Source organism: Bombina bombina, chromosome 7 (assembly GCF_027579735.1).
Source record: "Bombina bombina isolate aBomBom1 chromosome 7, aBomBom1.pri, whole genome shotgun sequence".
Taxonomy (NCBI): Eukaryota; Metazoa; Chordata; class Amphibia; order Anura; family Bombinatoridae; genus Bombina; species Bombina bombina.
The window spans coordinates 242,478,011-242,494,199 of NC_069505.1; the positions used below are offsets into that span (position 1 = coordinate 242,478,011).

The 16,189-nt window shown below is 38.1% G+C and overlaps 1 protein-coding gene across 1 annotated transcript in view; it reads left to right on the plus strand.

The window, feature by feature from the left end:
- The window catches only part of FRMD4B (FERM domain containing 4B), a 707,344-nt gene that overhangs the window by 291,310 nt on the left and 399,845 nt on the right, over positions 1-16,189 (plus strand). The window contains exon 4 of the mRNA XM_053720679.1: positions 5,270-5,362. Within this exon, the coding sequence (XP_053576654.1) occupies positions 5,270-5,362 (93 nt within the window). The remainder of the gene's footprint in view (positions 1-5,269; positions 5,363-16,189) is intronic.

Genomic DNA, 16,189 nt, shown 5'->3' on the forward strand with positions numbered 1-16,189 from the left:
AACTCAATTCAGATTCTCTAAACCTCTCCACTCAGGTCAGATTCTCTAAACCTCTCCACTCAGGTCAGATTCTCTAAACCTCTCCAGGTAAGATTCTCTTTTTTAATAGGTATGCAGCTGATCATTTTCCGGCTTATAGTGAGAAGCGATGTCATTAATAACATTAATCAGAGCTATACACCAAACGTTTTTAATTACGTGGACATAATGGTTACATTTTATTATACAGCTGCAGGTAATGCTTAAATATTCTTTGTGCCGTCTGGGAACATGTGTAATTAACCGTTTGTTTTAAATTATTAATGAATCTGACATTCTGTACTGTATGGATTGTATCAGCAATGATGAATCAATTAGAATGTTTTTTATAGGTACAGTAGCAGTTCTATAATTATATTTTTAAATAATTTAACACAAAGTAATGATCACTGCGTTCCCCACTGTATTAAGTTGGCAAGTTACTCATACGAGGGTGGTGGTAAAATTTATGAACTAGGGGCGATTTTATGGATATCCTTTCTTGTGTCATTGATGTAGTTGCTTTTGGCTGAAAATCAGAAAAAAACGGCGACTCAGATATTTAATACAGAGAAGTATTTCCTGCAGTAGAATCAGTAATGAGATCCCCCGTCTGTGAGAACTGCAGCACGGCCATTGACCTGGGCCCTGATGTATAAAATGTAAGAATGAGGTATTATCCCCTTGATGGTCAGAGGGAGCGGCAATACATTTCTTAGTAATATGATGCAGCCCCCTTCAGTAGTAAAAGGTGTAAAATACTTATATTAACATAAGAAATATGAGTTTTGTTGTTTAAAGGGACAGTGTAGTCAACATTAACATTTCATGATTCAGATAGGTCATTTTAAACAACTTTTTACTTTTATAATCAAATTTGCTTTGTTCTCTTGTTATATTTTGTTGAAAGCTAAACCTAGGTAGACTCATATGCACCAATTAACATTAGCAGAAAGTATACAACTGATACTGCTGTACTTAAAGGGAAACTCAAGTCAAAGTTAAACTTTCATGATAAAAACATCTTTCCAATTTACGTTTATCATTACATTTGCAGTAGTTCTCTTGGTATTCGTTGTTGAAAGCTAAAACCTAGGTGGGCTCATATGCTAATTTCTAAGCCCTTGAAGGTCGCCTCATATCTCAGTGCATTTTGACATTTTTTTACAATTAGACAGCGCTAGTTCATGTATGTCATATAAATAACATTGTGCTCACTCCCGTGGAGTTAGGTATGAGAGGGCACTGATTGGCTACAATGCAAGTCTGTCAAAAGCACTCAGATAAGGGGCAGTCTGCAGAGGCTTAGGTACAAGGTAATCACAGAGGTAAAAAGAATATTAATATAACTGAGATAAGGGGCAGTCTGCAGAGGCTTAGATACAGGATAATCACAGAGGTAAAAAGTATATTAATATAACTGAGATAAGGAGCAGTCTGCAGAGGCTTAGATACAAGGTAATCACAGAGGTAAAAAAGTATATTAATATAACTGAGATAAGGGGCAGTCTGCAGAGGCTTAGATACAGGATAATCACAGAGGTAAAAAGTATATTAATATAACTGAGATAAGGAGCAGTCTGCAGAGGCTTAGATACAAGGTAATCACAGAGGTAAAAAGTATTGGCTAGATTACCCAATGCTGCTTTTTAATGCCCGCTGGTATTAAGAGTCTGGCAGGAGAGGGTCTACCGCTCACTTTTTTTCCGCGATTTTAGCTTACCGCAAATCCCCTTACGTCAATTGCGTATCCTATCTTTTTAATGGGATTTTCCTAACGCCGGTATTACGATCGCTGGAAAAAGTGAGCTGTAGACCCTCTCCTGGCAAGACTCCTACCGCATGTAAAAGTCAGAGTTTTATGGGCTAACGCCGGAACATAAAGCTCTTAACAAAAGTGCTAAAATGTACACTAACACCCATAAACTACCTATTAACCCCTAAATCGAGCCCGCCCCCCACATCGGAAACACTTAACTAAAATGTTTAACCCCTAGGCCCCAATTTATCAAAGTCTGGCGGACCTGATCCGACAGTGCGGATCAGGTCCGCCAGACCTCGCTGAATACAGCGAGGTATACGCTCGCCATATTCAGCAATGCACCAGCAGCTCACAAGAGGGTAGGGAATTTTATTATTTTGGGGGGCTTTTTTATTTTATTAGGGGGATTAGATTAGATGTAATTAGTTTAAAAAAAAATTAATTATTTTTTTATTTTCTGTAATTTAGTGGGGGGGGGGGTTGTACTTTAATTTATTTCATTTAATTGTAATTAATTGTAGGTAATTTATTTAATTATTTTAATGATAGTGTAGTGTTAGGTGTAATTATAATTTAGGTTAGGATTTTTTTTACAGGTAAATTTGTACTTATTTTTACTAAGAAGTTATTAAATAGTTAATAACTATTTAATAACTATTGTACCTAGTTAAAATAAATACAAAGTTGCCTGTAAAATAAATATAAATCCTAAACTAGCTACAATGTAAGTATTAGTTATATTGTAGCTAGCTTAGGGTTTATTTTAAGGTAAGTATTTAGTTTTAAATAGGAATAATTTAATTAATTATAGTAAATTTATTTAGATGTATTTAAATTATATTTAAGTTAGGGGGTGTTAGGGTTAGATTTAGGTTTAGGGGTTAATAAATTTATTATAGTGGTGGTGGCGGCGACGTTGGCGGCAGATCAGGGGTTAATAAATTTAATATAGTTGCAGCGACGTTGGGGGGGCAGATTAGGGGTTAATAAATATAATGTAGGGTTTGGCGATGTTGGGGGCATTAGATTAGGGGTTCATAGGGATAATGTAGGTGGCGGTGGTGTCCGGAGCGGCAGATTAGGGGTTAATAATATAATTTAGGTGGATACGATGTCTGGGGCGGCAGATTAGGGGTTAATAAGTGTAAGGTTAGGAGTGTTTAGACTCGGGGTTCATGTTAGGGTGTTAGGTGCAGACATAAAAAGTATTTTCCCCATAGGAAACAATGGGGCTGCGTTAGAAGCTTAACACTGCTTTTTTGCAGGTGTTAGTTTTTTTTTTCATAGGTTTCCTATGGGGATATCGTGCACCAGCACGTTTTGCCATCTTACCGCTACCGTAAGCAGCGCTGGTATTACAGTGAGATGTGGAGCTAAATTTTGCTCAACGCTCACTTTTCTGAGGCTAACGCCGGCTTGAAGAGAACCTGTAATACCAGCGTTGTCTTAAGTGAGCAGTAAGAAAAAAAAGGCTCGTTAGCACCACACAGCCTTACCGACAAAAACTTGTAATCTAGCCGTATATTAATATAACTGAGATAAGGAGCAGTCTGCAGAGGCTTAGATACAAGGTAATCACAGAGGTAAAACGTATATTAATATAACTGAGATAAGGAGCAGTCTGCAGAGGCTTAGATACAAGGTAATCACATAGGCAAAAAGTATATTAATATAACTGAGATAAGGGGCAGTCTGCAGAGGCTTAGATACAGGGTAATCACAGAGGTAAAAAGTATATTAATATAACTGAGATAAGAAGCAGTCTGCAGAGGAATAGATACAGGGTAATCACAGAGGTAAAAAGTATATTAATATAACTGAGATAAGGGGCAGTCTGCAGAGGCTTAGATACAAGGTAATCAAAGAGGTAAAATGTATATTAATATAACTGAGATAAGGGGCAGTCTGCAGAGGGTTAGATACAGGGTAATCACAGAGGTAAAAAGTGTATTAATATAACGGAGATAAGGGGCAGTCTGCAGAAGCTTAGATACAGGGTAATCACAGAGGTAAAAAGTGTATTAATATAACTGAGATAAGGGGCAGTCTGCAGAGGCTTAGATACAAGGTAATCACAGAGGTAAAAAGTATATTAATATAACTGAGATAAGGAGCAGTCTGTAGAGGCTTAGATACAGGGTAATCACAGAGGTAAAAAGTATATTAATATAACTGAGATAAGGGGCAGTCTGCAGAAGCTTAGATACAGGGTAATCACAGAGGTAAAAAGTGTATTAATATAACTGAGATAAGGGGCAGTCTGCAGAGGCTTAGATACAAGGTAATCACAGAGGTAAAAAGTATATTAATATAACTGAGATAAGGAGCAGTCTGTAGAGGCTTAGATACAGGGTAATCACAGAGGTAAAAAGTATATTAATATAACAGTGTTGGTTGTGCAAAACTGGGAAATGGGTAATAAAGGGATTATCTATCTTTTTAAACAATACAAACTCTGGAGTAGACTGTCCCTTTAAGGTTTTAATGCAAATGGTACAAAAGCACTACATTAATTGCCATTGGCTCAGTTTTCTTGGGACAGTCCTGAGTTTTGCTCTCATGTCCCGTGGTATAATTGTTCAGCTTGTTTATTGCCTCAAGATGTAGTGTTTGACTGTCATTGTAGGAATGAGACGGGAAGTCTTTGGGCCGTGTGAGTCTCTTGCACTTTACACATAATAGTAAGCAGTATTTAAAGGGACATGAAGCTTAACTCATGATGCAGACAGAGCAGCGATTTTAAACAACTTTCTATTTTACTTCTGTTATCAAATTTTCTTTGTTTCTTTTTGTATCTTTTGTTGAAAAGCAGGGATGTACACTTAGGAGTCGGTCCATTTCTGAAGCACTATATAGCAGCAGTTTTGCAAGAATGTTATCCATTTGCAAGAGCACTGGAGAGCAGCACTATTTCCTGCCATATAGCGCTCCAGATGCTACCTAGGTATCTTTTTAACACAGAACATCATGGGAATGAAGCAAAATTGATAATAGAAGTAAATTGGAAACTTTTTTTAAATGGTATTTTCTGTCTAAATCACAAAAGAAAATGTTTGGGTTTCATATCCCTTTAATATTTTCTGCATATTGTGTACAATTTACATTGAGTGTTGGGAAGAATTGAGTGGGTGGAGCTATGGAAACCCCTAGTGGGCGTGGCCAATACTGCCTTACTTGATTGTTTCCTTGCAAAATGTGTCTGGAATTTGTTTAAATGTTGGGGACAATGGCACTATACATTAAATCATACAAAATCATTACAAAAGAGCTCAAGCACCTTAATAAGGGTGCACACATCCTGCTTGTGTTTTTTACTGTACTTTTATAGTTAATTATTAAAACTAAATGTTGTTGGTAAAGAGAAATATGCCAGATATCGTGTTATGTCTGTTTTTAGAGAACATGCAGTGGTTTTATCTAGGTTTAAAAGGAAATGTTTTTCAGAACAGCCATGATGCAGAAATAATATATGTGTTGTGCTGATTGCAGAGGTCAGTATGCCTGGCTACAACTGGATCAGAGAGTCCTTGACCACGATTTACCAAAGAAGGCAGGTCCTGTGTCCTTGCATTTTGTTGTAAGGTAAGTGACATATTTATATTTAACTTGTGACAGGTTTTATGTATGTGATATAAGCTGCCTGTCATACCAAGTTCAGTTATGTATCGTTTATATGTTAAAGCAGACATCCTGAGACTTCCCCCTCTCCACCTGCACTGTTCATTAGCCCATCTCTCTTAAACTCACCTTACTTTTGTACTCATGAACTTTACCTATTCCTAAACACTCTCCCCCCTGCACTTCAGCCAAAAAACAGTCTCATTACTGCAAATCTGCTTCTCATCTCATGTCACTCTCCCTCTTGCTCATACTAGCTGCTGGCAACTTCTCCCCTAATCCTGGTCCCTCACAACTTCCTAGCCTTGCACATCCTTGTGTGCCTTTCAATAGACTTCATAAACAAAACTTTGGTAACCTTAACCGCATTCCTCTTACATCTAAAACCACCACCCCCTTCATTTGTGCACTATGGAACTCTCGCTCCATTTGCAACAAGCTCACTTCTATCCATGACCTCTTTATCTCCCACTCTCTTAACCTTCTGGCTCTTACAGAAACCTGGCTCTCTGCTTCAGACACAGCATCCACTGCTGCACTGTCACATGGGGGTCTTAATTTCAGCCACACTCCTAGGTGTGGAAATAGATAAGGAGGTGGTGTTGGTATTTTACTAACTCCTCCCTACAACTCCCCTTCCCTCTACCCCTCACACCAAACTTCACAGAAGCACTAAGTCATTAAATCTGCAACAGCTCGCTAGCTCTCTCAAACCTCTCCTCTCCTCTCATCCATCACCTCCTTTTCCTGCCCTGACCAATCTATCTGCCATTATAACTCCACCTTTACATCGGTTATTGACAATCTGGCCCCTCCAACCATAGCTCAGAAACCACACTCTCATCCTCAGCCCTGAGGCATACTCCTCTGACACGGTTCCCACGCAGATGTTCCCGTACTGCTGAGCGACACTGGAGAAAATCTCAAAGTTCAGCTGACTTTTCTTCACTACAAGTTCATCTTGAACTCCTACTATTCTGCCCTTAATCTTTATAAGCAACAATACTTCTCTAATCTCATCTCTACTGATTCCTCTAACCAAAAACGTCTGTTTTCCATATTCAATACTCTTCTCCGCCCACCCCCACCTCCTAATACAACTTCTCTCTCAGCTCAAGATTTTGCCAGCCACTTCAATAATAAAATTGACTCCATCAGAAATGAAATCAGCTCTCAACATACTACCAATCTCCCACCCTCTCAAAAGCTCACTATCATCCAAAACCCAAATATCCAAAAATTTAGCTCTTTTGCCCCTGTTAACGAGGATGAAGTTTCTGCCCTTATACTGTCCTCCCACCTCACTACCTGTCCCCTTGACCCCATCTCGTCACAGCTACTCCCCTCCCTCTCTTCTACGCTCACCCCCATACTCACACACATTTTCCACCTCTCCCACAGCACTGGTATATTTCTCTAAAACATGCACTGGTCACACCTATCCTGAAAAAACCTTCCCTCGATCCAACCTCCCCATCCAACTATCGTCCTATTTCCCTACTCCCTCTTGCCTCAAAGCTCCTGGAAAAGCTAGTATATGTACGTCTATCCCATGTCATTACACTAAACTCTCTTCTTGACCCACTGCAATCTGGATTTCGTCCCCATCACTCCACAGAGACAGCAATTGTCAAGATTACCAACAAACTACTTACAGCAAAATCAAAAGGCCACTTCTCTCTGCTTATCCTCCTTGATCTGTCTGCAGCCTTTGACACTGTTGACCACCCTCTTTTGCTCCAAACCCTCCAATCCTTCGGCATCTGTGACACAGCTCTCCCGTGGTTCTCTTACTATCTGTCTACCGTACATTTAGTGTAGCCTTCTCCGGAGCATCCTCTACCCTGTCACCACTTTCTGTTGGGGTACCTCAAGGCTCTGTCCTCGGTCCCCTTCTCTTTTCAATCTACACATCATCATTAGGTTCCTTAATAAAGTCCCATGGGTTTCAATATCATTTGTATGCCGATGACACCCAAATCTACCTCTCTGCACCTGACCTACCTCCTTCCTTACTAACCCATGTCACTAACTGTCTTTCTCATATCTCATCTTGGATGTCCTCTCACTACCTTAAGCTAAATCTCTCCAAAACTGAACTCCTTATTTTTCCCCCTTCTTCCAATATCTCCACCCCCAAATTTTCTATAACTGTTGATAATTCCATAATTACCCCTACCCCGCATGCCCGATGTCTTGGGGTCACACTTGACCTTTCCTTCACTCCTCACATTCAGTCCTTGGCTAAAGCCTGCCGCTTCCACCTTAAAAACATCTCTAAAATTAGACATTTCCTTACACAAGATGCAACTAAGATTTTAATCCACTCACTCATCTTTTCCCGCTTTGACTACTGCAACTCTATCCTCTCTGGTCTTCCTAGCTGTCGTCTAGCTCCTTTACAATCCATTATGAATGCCTCTGCCAGGCTCATCTTCCTTACACGTCGCTCTTCATCTGCTGCACCTCTCTTCCAATCCCTTCACTGGCTTCCTCTTGCCTCTAAGATTAAACACAAAATCCTCACTCTGACATACAAAGCCCTCAACTGCACTGCTCCCCCTTACATCTCAGACCTTGTCTCCAGATACGTTCCCTCCCGTCCCCTTTGCTCTGCTCACGACCTCCTACTCTCCTCCTCTCTCCTCCTACTCTCCTCCTCCATTTACAGGACTTCTCCAGACTGGCTCCCATCTTGTGGAACTCTCTGCCTCGCTCCACAAGAATCTCCCCTAGTTTTAAATGCTTCAAGTGCTCCCTAAAGACTCTAATATTCAGGGACGCATAAAACCTATGCCAACTTTTCTTTATACCAGTTCCACTCCTCCATTGCTATCCCATGACCCCCCTTAGCATGTAAGCCTAAGAGTCCAGCTGTTTGTAGATCACCTTCATAAGAGCCGACTACAACAGTGCAACTCTTGTAAGGGCCCTCTACCCATTTGATCCCTACAGAAGCTATCCTGTATACCGACTATGGCCTCGCTTCCATTGAGTCGTAATTCAGTTTGCGTGCACTCGCAAACTGTTAAATATGCTTTCAAAAGCAATATCGTTTATCGACTGTTTCCAATGGCGCGTTATACCTCAATATCGGCAGCTGGACTCCAGCTGCCAAAAAAATCTTTGCGTCCCATAGAAATTAATAGAAGACGTTAATCGATAAATTATACCAGGTTTCCAATGAAAACGCAAACCATTAATATACTGTCGGAGGCTGTCGATACATTGAGAAATATTACACCCAGCTCAACTAGGTGTAAAAGAGAAAAATTGTGCTTTTTGAGACCTATTTTCTATTGTAATTATATTACATTAAAATTTAATGTAGAAATAAATTGTTATAAGTAATATTTATTGTTGTCTCAAGTATAGGAATAGTTGAACTTATATTCTAATAGAAATATCAGTATATATTTAAATATAATAATATATGCAAGAACATATCTACAGAATGCAAACTAGACATATGCCTAGGGCAGCAATACATATTACTTATATTTATGAAGTGGTAAATATAATTATATTAAATAATAGTATTTCATTATTAAAAATATGGATAAGTGTATCTTTATTTTTCTTGAGAGGTGATCACAGGTAAGGAGCATGGACGTTAAACGTAAATTCTATAGCGTAAGGTCGGGTTACCTTAGCAACTAATTGATTTTCAAGAAATCCGACGTCAGATGGAAGCGTTAACACAACGTTAACGTACAGCTACCTGAAAAGAGCGACTGCACGCTATCCGCAAAATATTTCAATGGAAACCTGGTACTAAAATGGAGCCGTAAATTACTTTTAGCTGTCGGCCGTTTCGGTAGCTTACGACTCCATTTTTAACGACTCAATGGAAGCGAGCTCTATGTTTACAGCACTGCGGAATCCATTGGCGCTCTACAAATACCTGATAATAAAATAACTTGGCCCTCCAGAGGTTTTGGAACTACATTTCTCATAATGCTCTGCCAGCATATCAGCAAAACCTCTAGAGTGCCAAGTGTGAGGATGTCTGTGTTAAAGGGACAGTGTAACACGAGAAATACATGTCATTTTATTACTATCAACCCTGCAACTCTTTGTGTTTAACACCAAAGTGATACTTTAACTATGTGTTTAACCCCGTTATGAGGTTTGAACACATAGACTTGCAGGGCTACTAGTGCTAAAATTATACGCTGAGTGCTCTAAGGAATTAAATAATGTAATCTCTGCGCTACAATGTCCCTTTAAGTGCTTGTTGCGTCTGTGAAAAGATAGGATACAGCATATCTATATATCTATCCATATATATCTGTACTGGAGAGGAGAGAAGGGGAAAAAGTGATATGAGAATAACTATACAAGTATATTAAAGGGTTTAGTAAAACTGAACCAGTGAGTATTTTACATAAAAAGGAAAATTCAAGAACAAGGGGTCATGATCTGAAGCTGAAGGGTAATTTGTAAAAGCTTCTTTACAGAAAGGCTGATTGATTCATGGAATAAACTTCCACAAGAGGTGGTAATGACAAACACTGTGGGGGACTTTAAGAATGCCTGGGATAAGCAAAAGGCTATCCTACATACTAATTAATGGCTGAGATAAGCATAAGGCTATCCTACGTACTGATTAATGCCTGAGATAAGCATAAGGCTATCCTACATACTGATTAATGCCTGAGATAAGCATAAGGCTATCCTACATACTGATTAATGCCTGGGGTAAGCAAAAGGCTATCCTACATACTGATTAATGCCTGAGATAAGCATAAGGCTATCCTACATACTGATTAATGCCTGAGATAAGCATAAGGCTATCCTACATACTGATTAATGCCTGAGATAAGCATAAGGTTATCCTGCATACTAATTATTGCCTGAGATAAGCATAAGGCTATCCTACATACTGATTAATGCCTGAGATAAGCATAAGGCTATCCTACATACTGATTAATGCCTGAGATAAGCATAAGGTTATCCTGCATACTAATTATTGCCTGAGATAAGCATAAGGCTATCCTACATACTGATTAATGCCTGAGATAAGCATAAAGCTATCCTACATACTAATTATTGCCTGAGATAAGCATAAGGCTATCCTACATACTGATTAATGCATGGGATAAGCATAAGGCTATCCTACATACTAATTATTGCCTGAGATAAGCATAAGGCTATCCTACATACTGATTAATGCATGAGATAAGCATAAGGCTATCCTGCATACTAATTAATGCCTGAGATAAGCATAAAGCTATCCTACATACTAATTATTGCCTGAGATAAGCATAAGGCTATCCTACATACTAACTAATGCCTGGGATAAGCATAAGACTATCCTGCATACAAATTAATGCCTGAGATAAGCATAAGACTATCTTGCATACTAATTAATGCCTGAGATAAGCATAAGGCTATCCTACATACTAATTACTGCCTGGGATAAGCATAAGGCTATCCTACATACTGATTAATGCCTGAGATAAGCATAAGGCTAGCCTACATACTGATTAATGCCTGAGATAAGCATAAGGCTATCCTACATACTGATTAATGCCTGAGATAAGCATAAGGTTATCCTGCATACTAGTTACTGCCTGAGATAAGCATAAGGCTATCCTACATACTGATTAATGCCTGGGATAAGCATAAGGCTATCCTACATACTGATTATTGCCTGAGATAAGCATAAGGCTATCCTGCATACTAATTAATGCCTGAGATAAGCATAAAGCTATCCTACATACTAATTATTGCCTGAGATAAGCATAAGGCTATCCTACAGACTGATTAATGCCTGGGATAAGCATAAGACTATCCTACATACTGATTATTGCCTGAGATAAGCATAAGGCTATCCTGCATACTAATTAATGCCTGAGATAAGCATAAAGCTATCCTACATACTAATTATTGCCTGAGATAAGCATAAGGCTATCCTACATACTAACTAATGCCTGGGATAAGCATAAGACTATCCTGCATACAAATTAATGCCTGAGATAAGCATAAGACTATCTTGCATACTAATTAATGCCTGAGATAAGCATAAGGCTATCCTACATACTAATTACTGCCTGGGATAAGCATAAGGCTATCCTACATACTAATTAATGCCTGAGATAAGCATAAGGCTATCCTACATACTAATTAATGCCTGGGATAAGCGTAAGGCTATCCTACATACTAATTACTGCCTGGGATAAGCATAAGGCTATCCTACATACTAATTAATGCCTGGGATAAGCATAAGGCTATCCTACATATTAATTAATGCCTGAGATAAGCATACGGCTATCCTACATACTAATTAATGCCTGAGATAAGCATAAGGCTATCCTACATACTGATTAATGCCTGAGATAAGCATAAGGTTATCCTGCATACTAGTTACTGCCTGAGATAAGCATAAGGCTATCCTACATACTGATTAATGCCTGGGATAAGCATAAGGCTATCCTACATACTGATTATTGCCTGAGATAAGCATAAGGCTATCCTGCATACTAATTAATGCCTGAGATAAGCATAAAGCTATCCTACATACTAATTATTGCCTGAGATAAGCATAAGGCTATCCTACAGACTGATTAATGCCTGGGATAAGCATAAGACTATCCTACATACTGATTATTGCCTGAGATAAGCATAAGGCTATCCTGCATACTAATTAATGCCTGAGATAAGCATAAAGCTATCCTACATACTAATTATTGCCTGAGATAAGCATAAGGCTATCCTACATACTAACATGCCTGGGATAAGCATAAGACTATCCTGCATACAAATTAATGCCTGAGATAAGCATAAGACTATCTTGCATACTAATTAATGCCTGAGATAAGCATAAGGCTATCCTACATACTAATTACTGCCTGGGATAAGCATAAGGCTATCCTACATACTAATTAATGCCTGAGATAAGCATAAGGCTATCCTACATACTAATTAATGCCTGGGATAAGCGTAAGGCTATCCTACATACTAATTACTGCCTGGGATAAGCATAAGGCTATCCTACATACTAATTAATGCCTGGGATAAGCATAAGGCTATCCTACATATTAATTAATGCCTGAGATAAGCATACGGCTATCCTACATACTAATTAATGCCTGAGATAAGCATAATGCTATCCTACATACTAATTAATTCCTGGGATAAGCATGAAGCTATCCTACATACTAATTACTGCCTGGGATAAGCATAAGGCTATCCTACATACTAATTAATGCCTGAGATAAGCATAAGGCTATCCTACATACGAATTACTGCCTGGGATAAGCATAAGGCTATCCTACATACTAATTACTGCCTGGGATAAGCATAAGGCTATCCTACATACTAATTAATACCTGGGATAAGCATAAGGCTATCCTACATACTGATTAATATAAAAAAATATACATTATACAGTACAGTTACACTCATAATAACACTGTCTAATAAATATACATTACACAGTACAGTTACACTCATATTAACACTATCTAATAAATATACATTACACAGTACAGTTACACACATAATAACACTATCTAATAAATATACATTACACAGTACAGTTACACATATAATAACATCATCTAATAAATATACATTACACAATACAGTTACACACATAATAACACCATCTAATAAATATACATTACACAGTACAGTTACACACATAATAACACTATCTAATAAATATACATTACACAGTACAGTTACACACATAACACTGTCTAATAAATATACATTACACAGTACAGTTACACTCATAACACTATCTAATAAATATACATTACACAGTACAGTTACACTCATAATAACACTGTCTAATAAATATATATTACACAGTACAGTTACACTCATAATAACACTATCTAATAAATATACATTACACCGTACAGTTACACTCATATTAACACCATCTAATAAATATACATTACACAGTACAGTTATACTCATAATATTGGATCAGCCAATAGAATTGCATCAGCCAATAGGATTTTTTCTACCTTAATTCCGAATTCTATCAGCCAATCGGAATTCAAGGGACGCCATCCTGGATGACGTCATTTAAAGGAACCTCATTCTTCAGTTGGACTTCCTTTGAAGAGGATGCTCTGCGTCAGATGTCTTGAAGATGGAGCCGCTCCACGCCGGATGGATGAAGATAGAAGATGCCGCCTGGATGAAGACTTCTGCCCGTCTGGAGGACCTCTTCTTCCCGGCTTCGATGAAGACTTCTGCCCGTCTGGAGGACCACTTCGCCCGACTTCGTTGAGGACTTCGACCCGGTTGGGTGAAGACTTCTCAAGGTAGGGTGATCTTCAAGGGGTTAGTGTTAGGTTTTATTAAGGGGGTATTGGGTGGGTTTTAGAGTAGGGTTGGGTGTGTGGGTGGTGGGTTTTAATGTTGGGGGGGTATTGTATTTTTTTTTTACAGGTAAAAGAGCTGATTACTTTAGGGCAATGCCCCGCAAAAGGCCCTTTTAAGGGCTATTTGTAATTTAGTATAGGGTAGGGCTTTTTATTATTTTGGGGGGATTTTTATTTTATTAGGGGGATTAGATTAGGTGTAATTAGTTTAAAAAACTTGTAATTATTTTATTATTTTCTGTAATTTAGTGTTTTGTTTTTTTGTACTTTAGTTTGTTTTATTTAATTGTATTTAATTGTAGTTAATGTAGGGAATTAATTTAATTATAGTGTAGTGTTAGGTGTAATTGTAACTTAGGTTAGGTTTTATTTTACAGGTACTTTTGTATTTATTTTAGCTAGGTAGCTATTAAATAGTTAATAACTATTTAATAACTATTGTACCTAGTTAAAATAAATACAAACTTGCCTGTAAAATAAAAATAAACCATAAGCTAGATACAATGTAACTATTAGTTATATTGTAGCTAGCTTAGGGTTTATTTTATAGGTAAGTATTTAGTTTTAAATAGGAATAATTTAGTTAATGATAGTAATTTTATTTAGATTTATTTAAATTAGATTTAAGTTAGGGGGGTGTTAGGGTTAGGGTTAGAGTTAGATTTAGGGGTTAATACATTTAATATAGTTGCAGCGACGTTGGGGGCGGCAGATTGGGGGTTAATAAATGTAGGTAGGTGTCGGCGATGTTAGGGACAGCAGATTAGAGGTTAATAATATTTAACTAGTGTGCGATGCGGGAGTACGGCGGTTTAGGGGTTAATATATTTATTATAGTGGCGGCGATCTCTGGTTCGGCAGATTAGGGGTTAAAATATTTACTATAGTGTTTGCGATGTGGGGGGGGCCTCGGTTTAGGGGTTAATAGGTAGTTTATTGGTGTTAGTGTACTTTTTAGCACTTTAGTTAAGAGTTTTATGTTACGGCGTTAGCCCATAACTCTTAACTACTGACTTTTAAATTCGGTACCAGTCTTGACAGGAGAGGCTGTACCGCTCACTTTTTTGTAGACTCGTAATACCGGCGTTAGGAAAATCCCATTGAAAATATAGGATACGCAATTGACGTAAGTGGATTTGCGGTATTTTAGAGTCGCGCCAAAAAAGTGAGCGGTACACCTGTACCTGCAAGACTCGTAATACCAGCGGGCATTAAAAAGCAGCGTTGGGACCTCTCAACGCTGCTTTTTAACCCTAACGCAAGACTCGTAATCTAGTTTGTCAACAGATAAATACTTCAAACCTGTGAAAGGCAGTATAATCTAGAGAAACGTATCTAGATATACCTAGCAAACTAATGATTTTTTAGGAATTGGGTAACAATATTTGGAAAATCAGAATACTAATTTCAAACTTATAAAATAGTGTAATTTTTAAAGAAAGCAAGCCATATCAAGCTTGTCATTAAGGCCATTAGGGAAGTGTGTATCCAACGTGGATATCCATCTATATTCTTTTTTTAGGAGTGTTTTGTCATTATAACCTCCTCTGCCATTTGTTATACCTCTATCTATGCCTATTACCTATTATTAGAGAGTCAGGATTACACGTGTGAAATTTCTCAAAATGTTTAGCCACATTGCCTTTGGGATTTTTATTTTTTATATCATCACGATGCTCAGTGATGCGGTCTTTGATCGCTCTTTTGGTTTTACCCACATAAAACATGGGACACGAGCAAGACAACAGGTACACAACCCCTTCAGTGTTGCAATTGACAAAGTGTTGCAATTTGTACACTTTTCCTGTATGTGAATGGAATTCTCTGGTTTTAATATTTGCATGTGACACATTTGCCACATGGATGGTTGCCCCTAGATTTGAAATGGGAAAGCCAGTTTTTCTTTTTTTGTTGAGAGACAAACTGACTTCTTACCAGTTTGTCCCGTAGGCTAGGTGCCCTCCTTGCTGTGAGTGCAGGAAATTCTCCTACTTCATCACTCATAAGAACATTCCAGTTTTTTCTTAGTATGCTTTGTAAGCCACTCCAATGACAATTGTATTCAGTGATAAGTCTAATTTTTGTATCTGATTTTTTCTAATTTTGTAAATAGCAGGGTATCTCTATTGAGATATCCTGCATCTTTTTTTGCCCCTTTTATTAGTCGTTTCGAATATCCTCTTTCTATGAAGTGTTTTTCCATTTCAGAGGCATGTTTGACGTACTTTTCTCTAGAGGAACAGTTCCTACGCAATCTTAAAATTTTACCTCTGTTTTGCATGGACTTGGAATGCTTTCTACTCACCACTTGCTTGCTTCCATGCTTAGCTACCTTAACAATATATCTGTACCCTTATGTTCTGTATACTGCTTTATCTCCTGCTTGGTTTTGAATGTCTGTATACACAGCTTAGATCCCCTTTTTGACATCTGCCCAAGCAGGGGC